At 45.4% G+C, this 18304-nt stretch overlaps 1 protein-coding gene across 1 annotated transcript in view; it reads left to right on the top strand.

Moving 5' to 3' along the window:
* The first annotated feature begins 10775 nt into the window (after positions 1 to 10775).
* Positions 10776 to 18304, top strand: part of GAS2L2 (growth arrest specific 2 like 2) — a 43142-nt gene continuing 35613 nt past the window's right edge. Inside the window, exon 1 of the mRNA XM_075264755.1 lies at positions 10776 to 11148. Coding sequence (XP_075120856.1) covers positions 10776 to 11148 — 373 coding nt within the window. The remainder of the gene's footprint in view (positions 11149 to 18304) is intronic.

Raw genomic sequence — 18304 nt, 5'->3', positions numbered from 1 at the left:
TAGTTCCCAGAACAGCAGAGCCAGTATGCATGCTGGGAGTTGTAGTTTTGCAACAGCTGGAGAGCCGTACGTTCCCTACCCCTGGGCTACAACGACTACTGACCTGTAGCACTGACATCCCACCTGATAAAGGTCCTAGAGAGATTGGTCCTGACTCACCTATGCCCTCTAGTGTGTTCCGTCTGGACCCCCTCCAGTTTCCCTACCGGCCGGGCATTTGGGTAGATGACGCCATCATCCACCTTCTTCACAGAGCTCTCTCTCACCTGGAGAAACCCGGGAACGCTGTGAGAATAATGTTCTTTGATTTCTCCAGTGCGTTTAACACTATTCAGCCATGGCTATTGAGGGACAAGCTGAACCGTGTTGGAGTGGACCACCACCTGTCTAACTGGATACTAGACTACCTCACAAACCGACCTCAATATGTGAGAGCCCGAGACTGTGTGTCTGACACTGTGATACTGTAGTACGGAGGCACCACAAGGTACAGTTCTTGCCCCATTTCTCTTCACACTGTAAACTGCTGACTTTAGGCACAACTCATATACTTACTTACAGAAGGACTCAGATGACTCTGCAATAGTTGGCCTCATCACTGATTGTGACGATAGGGAATACAGAGACTTAAACTGGGATTTTGTTGAATGGTGCCAGGAGAACCACCTCAGGATTAATGCTGGGAAGACCAAGGAGATGGTGGTGGACTTTAGTAAACGGAGAAGTGCTACTATCCCAGTGGAGATCCAAGGAACTTTCATTGAGATAGTCAGGACCTATAAGTACCTGGGTGTGATCCTCAATAATAAACTGGACTGGGCTGATCACCTGGAGGCGCTGTACAGAAAGGGTCACTGCAGGTTCTACCTGCTCAGAAGGCTGAGGGCTTTTGGATTCCAGGGGAGACTTCTTAAGGCCTTTTTCAACTCTGTGGTTGCTTCAGCCATTTTTTTCGGTGTAGCCTGCTGGGGGAGCAGTATATCAACCATGGACAGAAATAGACTTGACAGGCTGATCAGAAGGGCCAGCTCTGTCCTGGGGAGCCCCTTGGACCCAGTACAGGTGGTGGGTGACATAAGGATACTGTCCGTGCCGAGCTCCATGCTGGAGTATAAATCCCACCCCAAGTATGAGACCTTGATGGCACTTGGCAGCACTGTAAGTGACCGTCTGCTTCACCCCAAGTGTGAGAAGGAGCGCTATCACAAGTCCTTCCTTCCAACCGCGATCAGGCTGTATAATCTACATCAAACCAAGAGAAGATCACTCCGCTCAGAGAATTAAATAACTCTGAATTCTTCCTTCTTTCTTCTCTTGCTAGCTGCTAGGGACTCGTAGTATATCTTCTTTTTCTCAGCATCTGTGTGTCTACTACTGTAACATATTATTGTATGTTATCCTTTATCTGTATTGCTATGCAGCTGTAACATACTGAAATTTCCCCACTGTGGGACTATTAAAGGATTATCTTTTCTTATCTTATCTTATAACAGGCCCCTTCCTCTCAGTATAAAGCTTCTCAGTGGCCCACAATCTAAAATGCTTTCCAGAGGGCACCCCTAGTGTAATGCTTCAGAGTGGCCCTGCACATTATAATATGCTCTACAGAGGGCCCCCAGTATAATTCTGCATAGTGGCCTCACAGAATATAACATGCTCTCCAAAGGCCCCCCCAGTATAATTCTCCACAGTGACCCCACACACCTTAATATGCTCTCCAAAGGGCCCCCCCCCAGTATAATGCTCCACAGTGGCCCCACAGAAGATAACATGTTCTCCAGAGGGCCCCCTCAGTATAATGCTCCACAGTGGCCCCACAGAAGATAACATGTTCTCCAGAGGGCTCCCTCAGTATAATGCTCCACAGTAGCCCCACAGACTCCCTCCCTCTTCAGACCCCAGAGTATAATAGTCAGAGGCTCAGGGGAGGTAAGGGAAAATAACAAACAGTTATACTCACCTTGCCTTACCTCTTCTGGGCCTCCTCGCACTGCTCCACTGTCCCCGCCACCAGCTTTTTCTTCTCTGAGGCTGATGTCACGCGTTCTGGACATCACCTCTGAGGCCTGTGATTGGGCCTCAGCAGTTATACAGGGTACATGGTCAGCACACCCCAAGTACCTGCTAAGGCGAGTGGTGATGTCCAGAACACCAGAAGATGACGCTGGACGCCTAGGACAGGTGAATAAAAATATTTGTCATTTTTACTCACCTTGGAAAGGGGCCCTGCGGCACATGACACTGGGTCCCTTTCTGTTATTGATATGACCCAGACTGACTCTGGGATCCGGAGTCATCATTTTATTGGTAAACCCCTGTATTAGTGAAGCGCATGCACTGACTAGTACTAGTGCTGCCTCTCCCCGCACTACAGTACGTAGTGTCCCACTGAGAACACTTCAAAATGTTTGCATTTGTACCTTGCATAATATGTTTGCACTGTTGTATGTACGTATTATAATTTATTTTATTTTTTTTAATGTAGATTATGAGCACCAGATAGGGATCACAATGTACTTTTTTTTTTTCTCCTATCAGTATGTCTTTGTAGAATGGGAGGAAAACCACACAAACACAGGGAGAACATACAAACTCCTTGCAGATGTTGTTCCTGGTGGGATTTAAACCCAGGACTCCAGCACTGCAAGGCTGCATTGCTAACCACTGAGCCACCATGTTGCCCCATATGTACATATTATATGACTTACCCCTATAATGGGCTAAACCTCTGCAGAATGGGAACTTAAATGTGGTACAAGCAACAGAAAGAGAGATCTGAAAGGAGGAGGACACCAAAAGTCTTCCTAGTCCTCTGAAGTTAGAGGAAGTGTGGAGTGTGGGGAGGGACTGAGCCAGAGTCCAACTAGACTGAAGAAGCCCCACATCAGTGAACCTTTAAGGAGATAGCAATTATCCCTACTTGGCTGATGACAAAGAGAAGTGTGCCTGATAAGAATCTGAGTTTAAGTGTTATATAAGCCCCAGAGCTACAACCCTGCCTGCAACTCAGGACAAATGGTCATCCTACTATATTATACCCGCTTTGGAAACATGCAGAGCTTTACCGACTTTATGAGAGAGTGATGTAGACTAAAGTGAAAACTGCCACAGCAAGAGAGACGCATACTGTAAAAACGGTGTGCCATCAATCAGCTTAGCCCCCAGCCTACAGTGGTAACGACATAGGAACTATACCTCCAGAAAATGGAGGATTTTTAACTTGGTTCTGGAAGTTACCCTGTTTCTGCAAACCTCTTGCCTCCTCCACTTATTTCGGTATGACCATTATGAGCACTCTAACTTCCACCTGGCTCAGGAAGACCAACAGCAACTAGGACATGACTTGGGGAAAACACTATGGGCCCGTTCACACGGGCACAGAGGGGGAGAATTATGGCGCGGAATCCACGTCATAATCCTCCCCCTCACAATGGTGGCCTATAGAGACTGCTAGTGATCGTTTTTCTGCTAGCGTTTTTTTGCTGCTAGTGGAAAAAAGAAGCGACATGACCTTTCTTGAGGCGGATTCCGCCTCAGGAGGTCAATAGGAGTGAATGGGAGGTGAAAACCGTATCATTGTTTTTTGCAAAAACCACGACCAAAAACCGCGACGCAGTTTTTTACGGTACATTCACTGTCCAGGTGGGAAAAACCGCCTGGCGTTTTCTGAAGCGGTTTTTACCAAAAAACGCTTCAAAAACGCTCCAAAAAACGCCTCAAGGTCCAAAAACCGCTTCCTAATTAGGAATAATTTTTCTTCAGGACCAAATTACGCCACGCGGTATTCTCATGGGCACTTAGCCTATCAGTGCCATCAGGTACCCTGCAGGACCCCTCAGCACTACACCAGGAGGAACGCTGGAGGATTTGGTTGCAAGTACTACTACTCCCAACCTTTTGGCCTCTGGTTTCCCACAATTATAGTGCAGTACTATATATTCTGTTTTTCTGAGGAAAACTCTACGAACTTTCTGTAAAAAACGCCCAGCTGGAAAAACCCCAGTGTGTCTCCACTGTGTTTTTTTTCTGCACCACTTTTTGGCTGCGGCTCTGTACATGGGGCCTTAGCCTAATGCTTTGTGAATTTGCCTGTGGCCTCCACTCACTATTCATACTGATAAGCTCATTTGGAGTTGTAATATTAATATATTCTTGACAAAACAAAATGGTAGAGAAGAAGTGAGTGTCATTTATTCGCCACCTTTCCTAGTTATGCCACTGATACCCGGCCACAGAAGTATTATGTATTTCTGGTTTTATATGTGCTTTTCATCTTTGTTTGTAACACATTTTAGTTATGTGTAAACTGTATTTTATTGAAAATTTTACAAAAAATAAAAGGAACAAACAAACAAAACCACAAGGTATTGCAAGAATGCAAAATGAGAACCAACCATGGGCAGGTCTAATATCAGGGGAACAACCACAAATCGCCCAAAGTGGGCCAAATAAGATAAACATGCACCATGAGCATACAACACCAAACAACACAGAAGGCGCATCCACAGGCGCAACACAGCCCCGAGGGCAGGACCAACAAGACACAAAACTGAAGAGGGACAATACACCACAAAGACGGAAAACAAAGGGGGAGAAAGAAAACAACAAATGACATAGAAGCAAGAAGAAAAAGAAGACGCCAAGAGAGACTCCAAGAAGGAACAAACCAAAAAAGTTAGGGGAAAAGAGAGGAAAACTCAGATGAATCCTGAAATATGATCCACGGCCGCCAGAGGGACTCAAATTTAGACGAGTCTACCAGGTCCTCCACAACTAAAGCTTCCATCCTCCTAATGAGGAGAAATTCACGGAGCCACTCTGACAAGGAGGGAGCTACTGCGCTGCGCCAATGGCGTGGAATGACCGTTCTGGCAGCCATAAGAAAGTGGCGTAGCAAGTCACCCTTTACCCTGGAAATCTTTCCAGGAATAAGAGAGAGGAGGGCCAATTGGGGGGAGGGGAACACACTGCGACCACTAACCTTAGAATACAGGGAGAAGACGGACGACCAAAACACCTGAATCTTTCCGCAGTCCCACCAAATATGAAGGAGGGATCCCACTGCGGATCCACAGCGCCAACATTCCTCTGGCACAGAAGGAAAAATGTGATGCAAAAGGGTTGGACAACGGTACCAGCGAGACAAGATCTTATAATTCTTCTCCTGCGCATTACAGGGCATAGGCAGTTTGTGGGTCAAGATAAAGGAGCGTTCCCAATCAGCAGCAGATAAATGGGAGAACAGGTCAGAGTCCCAGGCCCTGGTAAATGGAGGGAGACCCAGGGCAGAGGCCGTTAGGAGAATATCGTATAAGATAGAGAGAGCCCGAGTCGGCACCACGGGAAGGGGGGGGGAAGAAACTCTGTCTCCAGGGCGGTCGGGGCAGCGGAGAGATCGGGCTGCAGAGAAAACCGGTGAAGGAACGCGACGAGCTGATTATACTCAAGCCATTAAAGAGAAAGGTCCGGAAAAGAAGCCTGTAGTAGACTGAGAGAGGGCAGTGAAGAGGATCCAACAATAGACCCCAGCCGGACATCGTCGCCAACAGACCAACAAAGGAATCGACGGGCAGTTCAACCGGGGGGAAACATGTTACTCTGGAATAGTGGAGTTAAACAGCCCGGGACCGCGGCCAAGGAAAGAGAAGAGCGGACCGAATCCCAGTTAGTTAGGAAGTGAGAAGAAAGAAGAGAGGCGTGTGGTAGGACCGGCCGAAAATGAGAGGGGATCCACGGAAGAGAGGCGAGATGAGCAGAAAGAAGCGCCGCCTCAATGGAAACCCATTGTTTATCCGAGGCCCGAAAACGCCAGTCGAAAAGACGTAGCAACACTGCCAAGCAGTAATACAAAAAGGGATCGGGGAGCCCTGTCCCCCCATTGTTCTTGCGTTGAGTAAGGGTCCGGAATTTAATCCTACTACGAGAGGAGCCCCAAACAAATTTACCGAACATTGATTGAAGAGTCCTAAAAAATCGCCTGGGCACGGGGACCAGGAGCGCCTGGAAAAGGTAAAGAAACCTGGGCACAACGTCCATCTTTAATGCATTGATACGAAACACATTTTAATTAAACATCTAAAACATCTAACAGACTATATACAGGGGTGATCCTAGCCTTTCTGCTTCCTGAAATGAACTATAGAAAGGTACCCCCCCTTTCCCCCCTCAAAAAAAAGATACCCACCTGGCTATCTTTGATTGTGTGATGGGACACCCCTAATTATGACACACACCCCCATTGGCAGATAAAAAAAAATCTCCTTATTTGGCCCCCACATAGTGTCATGCACAATACCTGACCCCTGTTTTATTTGTGCCACAACACAATACATGAACCACTTTTTATGACCACCTTTTATACTCTTATCATATAACGCCCCACTTTTCTTTTCGACCCCTATCCCCACTCAGAGTAGCAGCATATAACCTGTTCATGCTCCTGAACAGATTGTCATCCACGCTGCTGCCGCTACCCTTACGTCACGACACTGAAGAATTTTGGGACGCTGTACATAGTCCCAAGCTCCCTTCTGGCCAGCCTCTCTTCTCCCCTGCCTACATTTCTAAGCCAGCCCAGGACATGTCCTGCTCAGTGTGTTTTTTTAAGACTGCCAGTCTTGGGCTGTTTTAGGTTAAATAAATTGTCAAAATGTCACCCCCTAGATTGTCATGGATAGGCCACCTCACATCACCTCATTATAGGTGCAACTATGACTATATATGGGTGGTCTATCTTTAACCCTGCAAGGACATACGTATATGAGGTTAGACTCATGCACAAACTTGTGCAGCTTTGGGATTGGGATGCCCTTGCCAAAAGTCTATTATGACCTTATTGGGGGCACACACAAAAAAAAATTATAAAGTGAATTACCCCCCTCCACTACCACATCTCCCTGTCACAGGTTACAGCACCTCCCCCCTTCCCCTCAGCCACACAACAAACTATTAAAACTATTTTAATTCTTTTTTTTTTTTTTTTTTTAGTAGCACCTCTAAAATATGTTTCTCCTTTTTTTGATTACATTTTCTCGGATAATAAAATGAGGAAAAAAGATGTAAAAATTAAAACATAAAAGTAAAAGTTCTCTTTATAAAAAAAGACACAAAATGGAAAAAAATTATATAACCCTCAAAACCACTTGTATGCAAAAACTAAAAAATGTGTCCGGTCTCAAAATAGTCCGGTACTGTAGTGGTTAAAACCCAAAAATGTGAATTTGTTCTGAAATTTTTCGGTTCTCTTTTGTAATTTTTTAGGTTACAGTCAATGGAAAGTCAGATTACAGCTGAGGTCAAGTGTTACTTAGTTTTATGACCACATTTTACATGTTTCTGCCCCTATTATACCTATACAGATAACACCAGCATTTCTGCAGGTATTATTAGGTATAATTGACATGCTGTGATTGTCACAAGGTCGGTTTTTTTTAATCAAAGTTTTTTCGCTGTGGATTTTTTCTTCAATGTGTGGATGGGATTGGATTTGTAGTTTAACTAAGTGACGAAGCACCACACTTTAACCCTTTCCCGACATCCACCGTACTAGTACGTTGCATGCCTGGTGTGTAACTATGGCCGCCATAGCTGCCGGGTGTCAAAGTTGACTGAGGTGCCATTTTCCCGGAGGCGCGTGGGTGCCGCCATTTTCCTGGTGATCATCGACATCACGTTACTATGACAGCCGGGAGCCTTGTGAAGGCTCCCAGGCTTGTCATTACAATGCTTCTATTGCAGGCTATCCTACATAGCCTGAAATAGAAGTGCCAGTACTTTGCAATGCATTAGCATTGTAATGCATTGCATTAGTGATCAGACCCCCTAGGGTTCAAGACCCCTAGGGGGTCTAATAAATGCAAAAAAAAAAAAATTAAAAATAAGTAAAAAAAAAAAAAAAAAGTTTTTTTAAAAAGTACTAAAAATTCAAATCACCCCCTTTCCCAAGAACACATATAAAAGTAGTTAAATACTGTAAAACACATACATGTTAGGTATCCCCATGTCCAAAAATGCCCGATCTACGAATCTATAAAAATATTTTTCCTGTCTGGTAAACGCCGTAGCGGAAAAAATAGTCAAAAGTGCCAAACCGCCGTTTTTTCACTGTTTTGATTCTGATAAAAATTTGAATAAAAAGTGATCAATGCAATAGCATTTCCCGAAAATGGTAGAACTAAAAAGTACACCTGGCCCCGCAAAAAAAGACGTCCTATGCATCCCCGTACACTGACGTATAAAAAAGTTACGGCTGTCAGAATATGGCGACTTTTAGAAAAAAATTTTTTTAACACAGTTTTGGATTTTTTTAAGGGGTTAAAATGTAAATAAAACCATATAAATTTGGTATCATCGAAATCGTACCGAAACACAGAATACAGGGGATATGTCATTTTAGCTGCACAGTGAACACCACAAAACCGAAGCCTGTAAAAAAGTCATAGAAATTTATTTTTTCTTCAAATTCACCCCATTCTGAATTTTTTTCCAGCTTCCCAGTACATTATAAAGAATAATTAATGGTGGCATCATGAAGTAAAGATTAAGACCTCATATGGCTCTGGGAGCGGAGAAATAAAAAAGTTATGGGGTTTAGAAAAAGGGGAGTCAAAAACGAAATACGAAAATCAAAAAATGCCATCGGCGGGAAGGGGTTAAATTACAAAGAAACAAAATCTCAGTGTGAAGAGAATCTTTAAGAAGGTTATCATCGATTCAGCCAGCTTACTCCATAAGACAAGTACTGTAAATGCCGGTTACACTTTACAGGCTTCCTTTTTGTTTAGGACAAATACTTTGTTCCCAGCCAGGACTGCAAGGCGTGTGGCTCTATGAGGGTTAAAAGGGAGTGTTTGTAGCAAGCTTTTTGTCACCAAGGAGAAATGTGTAAGCTATTGGTAAGGAAACAAAACACGGAGCTGCTCCTTCAGAATAGCCATTTCCCCCACTGTCAGTTTGGGGAATACAGTGTCCTGTCTGTACAAGACACTACAGAACATCCTTGTGTTCAGCAAAAGATGACATGGGACCTCCGTAGACAGAATACCGGCAGGTGGTTTGTCCAAAGAGACCTCAGGTTTGTATCATGGCAGAAGAAAATGGATGTAAGCTTGGATTTATTTAAAAAGTTATACATATAAGAAAAAGTCATCAGAAGTAACATAATTTAGCATAAAATCTTAAGAAGTAGTTGTAACTTACAGATATCTAACAACTTAGTGCAAAAAGTTACCCAACTTTACTGTAAAAATTATATGCATTGTTGTCTGGTATACTGATGATGGAGAATGTTACGATTTATGCTGTATACAGATTTAACATATTACCAATGATACTATATTACAAGTATTATTATTTGTATATACTCTATGTTATACTCTCCTTTACATGTCTAAAGTCCACAGTGCGCAAATCTCATTTTAATGTCATATGTACAATACTGTGCAAAAGTTTAAGGAACGCGTGGAAAAATTCTGCAAATTCTGCAATACTTTCAAAGATAGAAGTTTTAATAGTTAATTTTTGTAAATTAACAAAATTACCGTAAGCGAATCAACAAAAGAGAAATCTATCAAATCAATTTGCTGTGACCAACCTAATCTCTACATCATTGAGTCTGTTTGAAGAGATAGAAGATCTGTGGTTAGGTCTCTAAGATGTTTGGAACAACTTCACAAACTGTATGCAAGTGAACCTAGAAGGCAAAGGGTGGTCACACTAAATATTGGTTGGATTTAAATGAATTTATTCAAGGACAAAAATGATCTATAAATATAATATTTTTGAAAGTATTCTTATTTATTTGGCAAATTTTTTTTTCAAAACTTGTATGAATATATCGATAAACTAGGGTTTGTAATGAGAAAATGAGCGCATGTATTAAAGGGGTTTCCAGGACTTTTTAATTGATGAGGTATCCTTAGGCTTATAAGCTGTATGGAAGCAGGGGAATTGCTCTTTGACTTTACAGACTATATGACGTCCCATTCATTGGTCACATGGCTTGATCCCAGCTTAGTCTCGTTCAAGTGGGAGTTGTAATACCAACTCAAAAACCTCAACCTCCGGCATAAACGGGTTAATAATTTAGCCTGAAAAACCCCTTTAAGCCTAAGGTCCCATGTAGCATCCTGCACCAAAAAAGTGCTGCTGGAAAAACTGCAGCAGCAATGCATTGCACTTTTCCCTGCATCAATTTTTACAGAAAGTTCGCAGAGTTTTCCTCTGCAGATTTTCTGATTCCATTATATCTATAGGGGAACTACCAACGTTTCCATAGGTATAATTGACATGCTGCGATTTCTATAACCACAACGGTTTTGGAAATCACAGTGTGTCCGTTGCATGTATTTTTCCACAAAGTTTCTTTCGGGGAGAAACTGGGGTGGAAACCGGTCAGACCCCATTATAGTCTATGGGGTCCGCGGGTTTCTGGGGGTAACTGCTAACGGAAACCCAGACACAGGTGTGAACCAAGCGTCAGATGTCTTTTGGTCATTTACTTAATTTTGTTAATTGTCAAAAATGAAATATTAGCACTTTGATTTTTGAAAGCATTCTCACTTTAGATCCAGAATAATAACTGACCTAAACAACAGTAAATCTCAGGTGAAGCGCAATACACTCTAAATACAATTACTATGAACTGGTTTTGTGTTTCAGATATGACAAACTGACCCTACTGTAGCATCTGAACCTCACTCCTCCTTCGGATAAGATGGTGCTTAAGGAATCTGTGACATTATTATGTATGTGAGTCCTTTCTGAAGCATTTCATCATGGATACCTTCAAAATGCCAGCTCACCAAGGGGGCAGTGTGCGCAGCATCCGCCCATATAAATCCAGTGAGCAGTACCTGTTTGCCATGAAAGAAGACTTGGCTGAGTGGCTAAAGGATCTCTACAATTTGGATATAACAGTAGAGAACTTTATTGAAGTCCTGGAGACTGGAACTTTACTTTGCTATCATGCCAACAAAGTGACTGAGACAGCACGTGGATTTTCTACAGAGTATCCTGACTTAGCCAAAAAACTTTGGCTACCAAAAGCTGGAGTAACATTCAATGCATCAGCCCAACCTGCAACGTTTTTGGCGAGAGATAATGTGTCCAACTTTATTCAATGGTGCAGGAAGGAGATGGTCATTAAAGGTAGGGAATACTACAACTGGTATTGTGAATACATGATTCAGGATTGGTCATAAAGAGACATATATGAACATTTGTCATCAGCACAGAAGTAGATATACAAGTATGCGAATAGACATGGGCACTCATAGCAAAACATGGAAGGCCCTATAACATTATTCCCCTCACTTCTGATGGTCAGCAATTGTCCATCAAAGAATAGATGGCCATTGCACAGAAAGTTTACAGAACACTGAAAATAATACTCATTTATAAAGAGACTCATTTGGGGCATTGACATATCAAAATTTGGCAAATTTTCAATGATCCAGAAAGTAATGTTCTATGAGCCAGAGTAGTTACTGAATCCATAAGTCATTGTATGTAGGAACAGGGATTACATTAATTCTGGAGAAAGATTATAGTATCATCCAAATATCCACAAAAGTGCCCTGCTGAAAACGGACACGATGATGTTACTGCACAAACATAATAAAACATAAATCACAAGACAGAAATAAGACATTTCCCAAACATATCATCTTATTGAAAGTCTAATGGACACAGTGATGTCACAGTACAGGAACAATTCATTTAGTGATTTCATAGCACAGGGTTGTTAGCCACAGTATGATAATACAGAATGATGTCACAGTACAGAAGTAAAAAAAATACTTTGATGTCAACGCAGAGATAGTAAACACAAAACAATGGACATGATTTATCTTTGGCCAAATATGGACATGTGAATGCACCTACAGACTTGCATGGGTTTTAAAGCGGCAGTGTGATGACATTTACCACTGACATTAGGTTTAATGTGCATAAGGCCTTGGAGGTCATGTGCATGACACTATGGCCACATAGTCTAAATGGCAACAAATATGGTCTGTGTTGCTCTTGTGTGACTGTGTGGTTGTGAAGAAAAGAAAACAGAGGCAACACAATAGCCAAAAAAAAAATCATCTATAGGACAGGGGGTGCAAAGCTTTCAGGAACCTAACTCCAACTCCAGTTACCATTGATCATCAAAGTATAGAATTAAAAAAAAACAAAACAGTACTCCAAAATCTTCAGGGGAACAATTTAGGTTAGGTTCACATTCCGTCTACAATCGATGGAGAGAAAAGTCTTGCATGGAGGACTTTCCTCTCCGCTGGTTTCAGTATAAAAGCTGCAGAAACCCAATGGACACCATTATAGTCTTTTTAGCAAAGGGGCTCTCCGTGTTTCAGGTCCCCATGTGGACGACTAGAGAGACGAATGCTGGTGTGAACCTAGCGTCATTTATCCATGCTTCAAGGATGCTCTATGCAGCCATTTTTAGGCATTTTGCAGGAATGGATGAATAAATTGCTCCACTTAGGATTTCGGAGTGCTGCTTCATTTTTTATAGTTGTTGATGATATGCATGTATTTATATAGTTATGAACAAAAATTACAGTACTTATCGTTTCGGAATTGTCTACATCTGTTTGTCGCCTGTTCCAGCGTCAGAATACTAAACCACTGAAGCAATGGATAATGAATAGAGATGAGCGAACACTAAAATGTTCGAGGTTCGAAATTCGATTCGAACAGCCGCTCAATGTTCGTGTGTTCGAATGGGTTTCGAACCCCATTATAGTCTATGGGGAACAGATACTCGTTAAGGGGGAAACCTAAATCCGTGTCTGGAGGGTCACCAAGTCCACTATGACACCCCAGGAAATGATGCCAACACCTCTGGAATGACACTGGGACAGCAGGGGAAGCATGTCTGGGGGCATCTAACACACCAAAGACCCTCTATTACCCCAACATCACAGCCTAACAACTACACACTTTACACACTCAATACCACCTCTCTGACAGTAGGAAAACACCTTGAAACATGTGTATTTGGCACTTGCAGTGAGGAGAGCTTGTCACCAGCAGTGAATTTGGCCCTTGTAGTAAGTTGAGGTTGGCACCAACATTTGTTTTGAAAATCAGGGTGGATTGAGCCTCTAACCAGCAGAGTTTGGGCAAATTCATGGTGGAGGGAGCCTCTAAACACCCCAGTTTGGGCAAATTCATGGTGGAGGGAGCCTCTAAAAACCCCAGTTTGGACCAATTCATGGTGGAGGGAGCCTCTAACCAGCCCAGTTTGGGCAAATTCATGGTGGAGGGAGCCTCTAAAAAACCCAGTTTGGACCAATTCATGGTGGAGGGAGCCTCTAAACAGCCCAGTTTGGGCAAATTCATGGTGGAGGGAGCCTCTAACCAGCCCAGTTTGGACCAATTAATGGTGGAGGGAGCCTCTAACCAGCCCAGTTTGGACCAATTCATGGTGGAGGGAGCCTCTAACCAGCCCAGTTTGGGCAAATTCATGGTGGAGGGAGCCTCTAAAAAACCCAGTTTGGACCAATTCATGGTGGAGGGAGCCTCTAAACAGCCCAGTTTGGGCAAATTCATGGTGGAGGGAGCCTCTAACCAGCCCAGTTTGGACCAATTAATGGTGGAGGGAGCCTCTAAACAGCCCAGTTTGGACCAATTAATGGTGGAGGGAGCCTCTAACCAGCCCAGTTTGGACCAATTCATGGTGGAGGGAGCCTCTAACCAGCCCAGTTTGGGCAAATTCATGGTGGAGGGAGCCTCTAAACAGCCCAGTTTGGACCAATTAATGGTGGAGGGAGCCTCTAACCAGCCCAGTTTGGACCAATTCATGGTGGAGGGAGCCTCTAACCAGCCCAGTTTGGGCAAATTCATGGTGGAGGGAGCCTCTAAACAGCCCAGTTTGGGCAAATCATGGTGGAGGGAGCCTCTAAACAGCCCAGTTTGGACCAATTCATGGTGGAGGGAGCCTCTAAAAAACCCAGTTTGGACCAATTCATGGTGGAGGGAGCCTCTAAACAGCCCAGTTTGGGCAAATTCATGGTGGAGGGAGCCTCTAACCAGCCCAGTTTGGACCAATTAATGGTGGAGGGAGCCTCTAAACAGCCCAGTTTGGACCAATTAATGGTGGAGGGAGCCTCTAACCAGCCCAGTTTGGACCAATTCATGGTGGAGGGAGCCTCTAACCAGCCCAGTTTGGGCAAATTCATGGTGGAGGGAGCCTCTAAAAAACCCAGCTTGGACCAATTCATGGTGGAGGGAGCCTCTAACCAGCCCAGTTTGGGCAAATTCATGGTGGAGGGAGCCTCTAAACAGCCCAGTTTGGGCAAATTCATGGTGGAGGGAGCCTCTAAACAGCCCAGTTTGGACCAATTCATGGTGGAGGGAGCCTCTAAAAAACCCAGTTTGGACCAATTCATGGTGGAGGGAGCCTCTAAACAGCCAAGTTTTGGGAAATTCATGGTGGAGGGAGCCCCTAAAAACCCCAGTTTGGACCAATTCATGGTGGAGGGAGCCTCTAAACAGCCCAGTTTGGGCAAATTCATGGTGGAGGGAGCCTCTAAAAAACCCAGTTTGGACCAATTCATGGTGGAGGGAGCCTCTAACCAGCCCAGTTTGGACCAATTAATGGTGGAGGGAGCCTCTAAACAGCCAAGTTTGGACCAATTCATGGTGGAGGGAGCCTCTAAAAACCCCAGTTTGGACCAATTCATGGTGGAGGGAGCCTCTAACCAGCCCAGTTTGGGCAAATTCATGGTGGAGGGAGCCTCTAAACAGCCCAGTTTGGGCAAATTCATGGTGGAGGGAGCCTCTAACCAGCCCAGTTTGGACCAATTAATGGTGGAGGGAGCCTCTAAACAGCCAAGTTTTGGGAAATTCATGGTGGAGGGAGCCTCTAACCAGCCCAGTTTGGACCAATTCATGGTGGAGGGAGCCTCTAACCAGCCCAGTTTGGACCAATTAATGGTGGAGGGAGCCTCTAAACAGCCAAGTTTGGACCAATTCATGGTGGAGGGAGCCTCTAAAAACCCCAGTTTGGACCAATTCATGGTGGAGGGAGCCTCTAACCAGCCCAGTTTGGGCAAATTCATGGTGGAGGGAGCCTCTAAACAGCCCAGTTTGGGCAAATTCATGGTGGAGGGAGCCTCTAACCAGCCCAGTTTGGACCAATTAATGGTGGAGGGAGCCTCTAAACAGCCAAGTTTTGGGAAATTCATGGTGGAGGGAGCCTCTAACCAGCCCAGTTTGGACCAATTCATGGTGGAGGGAGCCTCTAACCAGCCCAGTTTGGGCAAATTCATGGTGGAGGGAGCCTCTAAACAGCCCAGTTTGGACCAATTCATGGTGGAGGGAGCCTCTAACCAGCCCAGTTTGGACCAATTCATGGTGGAGGGAGCCTCTAACCAGCCCAGTTTGGGCAAATTCATGGTGGAGGGAGCCTCTAACCAGCCCAGTTTGGACCAATTCATGGTGGAGGGAGCCTCTAACCAGCCCAGTTTGGGCAAATTCATGGTGGAGGGAGCCTCTAAACAGCCCAGTTTGGGCAAATTCATGGTGGAGGGAGCCTCTAAACAGCCCAGTTTGGACCAATTCATGGTGGAGGGAGCCTCTAAAAAACCCAGTTTGGACCAATTCATGGTGGAGGGAGCCTCTAAACAGCCCAGTTTGGGCAAATTCATGGTGGAGGGAGCCTCTAACCAGCCCAGTTTGGACCAATTAATGGTGGAGGGAGCCTCTAAACAGCCCAGTTTGGACCAATTAATGGTGGAGGGAGCCTCTAACCAGCCCAGTTTGGACCAATTCATGGTGGAGGGAGCCTCTAACCAGCCCAGTTTGGGCAAATTCATGGTGGAGGGAGCCTCTAAAAAACCCAGCTTGGACCAATTCATGGTGGAGGGAGCCTCTAACCAGCCCAGTTTGGGCAAATTCATGGTGGAGGGAGCCTCTAAACAGCCCAGTTTGGGCAAATTCATGGTGGAGGGAGCCTCTAAACAGCCCAGTTTGGACCAATTCATGGTGGAGGGAGCCTCTAAAAAACCCAGTTTGGACCAATTCATGGTGGAGGGAGCCTCTAAACAGCCCAGTTTGGGCAAATTCATGGTGGAGGGAGCCTCTAACCAGCCCAGTTTGGACCAATTAATGGTGGAGGGAGCCTCTAAACAGCCCAGTTTGGGCAAATTCATGGTGGAGGGAGCCTCTAAAAAACCCAGTTTGGACCAATTCATGGTGGAGGGAGCCTCTAACCAGCCCAGTTTGGACCAATTAATGGTGGAGGGAGCCTCTAAACAGCCAAGTTTGGACCAATTCATGGTGGAGGGAGCCTCTAAAAAACCCAGTTTGGACCAATTCATGGTGGAGGGAGCCTCTAAACAGCTCAGTTTGGGCAAATTCATGGTGGAGGGAGCCTCTAACCAGCCCAGTTTGGACCAATTCATGGTGGAGGGAGCCTCTAAACAGCCCAGTTTGGACCAATTAATGGTGGAGGGAGCCTCTAACCAGCCCAGTTTGGACCAATTCATGGTGGAGGGAGCCTCTAACCAGCCCAGTTTGGGCAAATTCATGGTGGAGGGAGCCTCTAAAAAACCCAGCTTGGACCAATTCATGGTGGAGGGAGCCTCTAACCAGCCCAGTTTGGGCAAATTCATGGTGGAGGGAGCCTCTAAACAGCCCAGTTTGGGCAAATTCATGGTGGAGGGAGCCTCTAAACAGCCCAGTTTGGACCAATTCATGGTGGAGGGAGCCTCTAAAAAACCCAGTTTGGACCAATTCATGGTGGAGGGAGCCTCTAAACAGCCAAGTTTTGGGAAATTCATGGTGGAGGGAGCCCCTAAAAACCCCAGTTTGGACCAATTCATGGTGGAGGGAGCCTCTAAACAGCCCAGTTTGGGCAAATTCATGGTGGAGGGAGCCTCTAAAAAACCCAGTTTGGGCAAATTCATGGTGGAGGGAGCCTCTAAACAGCCCAGTTTGGACCAATTCATGGTGGAGGGAGCCTCTAAAAAACCCAGTTTGGACCAATTCATGGTGGAGGGAGCCTCTAAACAGCCCAGTTTGGGCAAATTCATGGTGGAGGGAGCCTCTAACCAGCCCAGTTTGGACCAATTAATGGTGGAGGGAGCCTCTAAACAGCCAAGTTTTGGGAAATTCATGGTGGAGGGAGCCCCTAAAAACCCCAGTTTGGGCAAATTCATGGTGGAGGGAGCCTCTAAACAGCCCAGTTTGGGCAAATTCATGGTGGAGGGAGCCTCTAAAAAACCCAGTTTGGACCAATTCATGGTGGAGGGAGCCTCTAACCAGCCCAGTTTGGACCAATTAATGGTGGAGGGAGCCTCTAAACAGCCAAGTTTGGACCAATTCATGGTGTAGGGAGCCTCTAAACAGCCCAGTTTGGGCAAATTCATGGTGGAGGGAGCCTCTAACCAGCCCAGTTTGGACCAATTAATGGTGGAGGGAGCCTCTAAATAGCCCAGTTTGGACCAATTAATGGTGGAGGGAGCCTCTAACCAGCCCAGTTTGGACCAATTCATGGTGGAGGGAGCCTCTAACCAGCCCAGTTTGGGCAAATTCATGGTGGAGGGAGCCTCTAAAAAACCCAGCTTGGACCAATTCATGGTGGAGGGAGCCTCTAACCAGCCCAGTTTGGGCAAATTCATGGTGGAGGGAGCCTCTAAACAGCCCAGTTTGGGCAAATTCATGGTGGAGGGAGCCTCTAAACAGCCCAGTTTGGACCAATTAATGGTGGAGGGAGCCGCTAAACAGCCCAGTTTGGACCAATTCATGGTGGAGGGAGCCTCTAACCAGCAGAGTTGGTGGAAATCAGGGTGGAGGGAGCCTCTAACCAGCAAAGTTGGGGGAAATCAGGGTGGAGGGAGCCTAGTATTAGCAGAATTGTGCAACGCTTATGGTGGATGAGTATGAGGATGCGGAGGAATTGGAGAGATTGAGTACAGACATGGAGTTTCATGTTGGGGTGCTTTACACAGGTGGGCACAAAAATGACGGCTCTACCCAGTGGTGGTTCATTTTTATCAAAGTGAGCCGGTCGGCACTCTCAGCTGACAGACGGGTGCGCTTGTCAGTGATGATGCCACCGGCTGCACTGAACACCCTCTCAGATAGGACGCTGGCGGCAGGACAGGACAGCACCTCCAAGGCATATAGGGCAAGTTCAAGCCACAGGTCCAACTTCGACACCCAATACGTGTAGGGCGCAGAGGGGTCGGAGAGGACAGGGCTGTGGTCGGAAAGGTATTCCCGCAACATGCACCTATACTTCTCACGCCTGGTGACACTAGGACCCTCCGTGGCGGCACTTTGGCGAGGG

The sequence above is a fragment of the Leptodactylus fuscus genome, chromosome 2, assembly GCF_031893055.1.
Source record: "Leptodactylus fuscus isolate aLepFus1 chromosome 2, aLepFus1.hap2, whole genome shotgun sequence".
Lineage (NCBI taxonomy): Eukaryota > Metazoa > Chordata > Amphibia > Anura > Leptodactylidae > Leptodactylus > Leptodactylus fuscus.
Note: the sequence above shows the minus strand (reverse complement) of the source record. Positions and strands in the feature narration are given on the sequence as shown.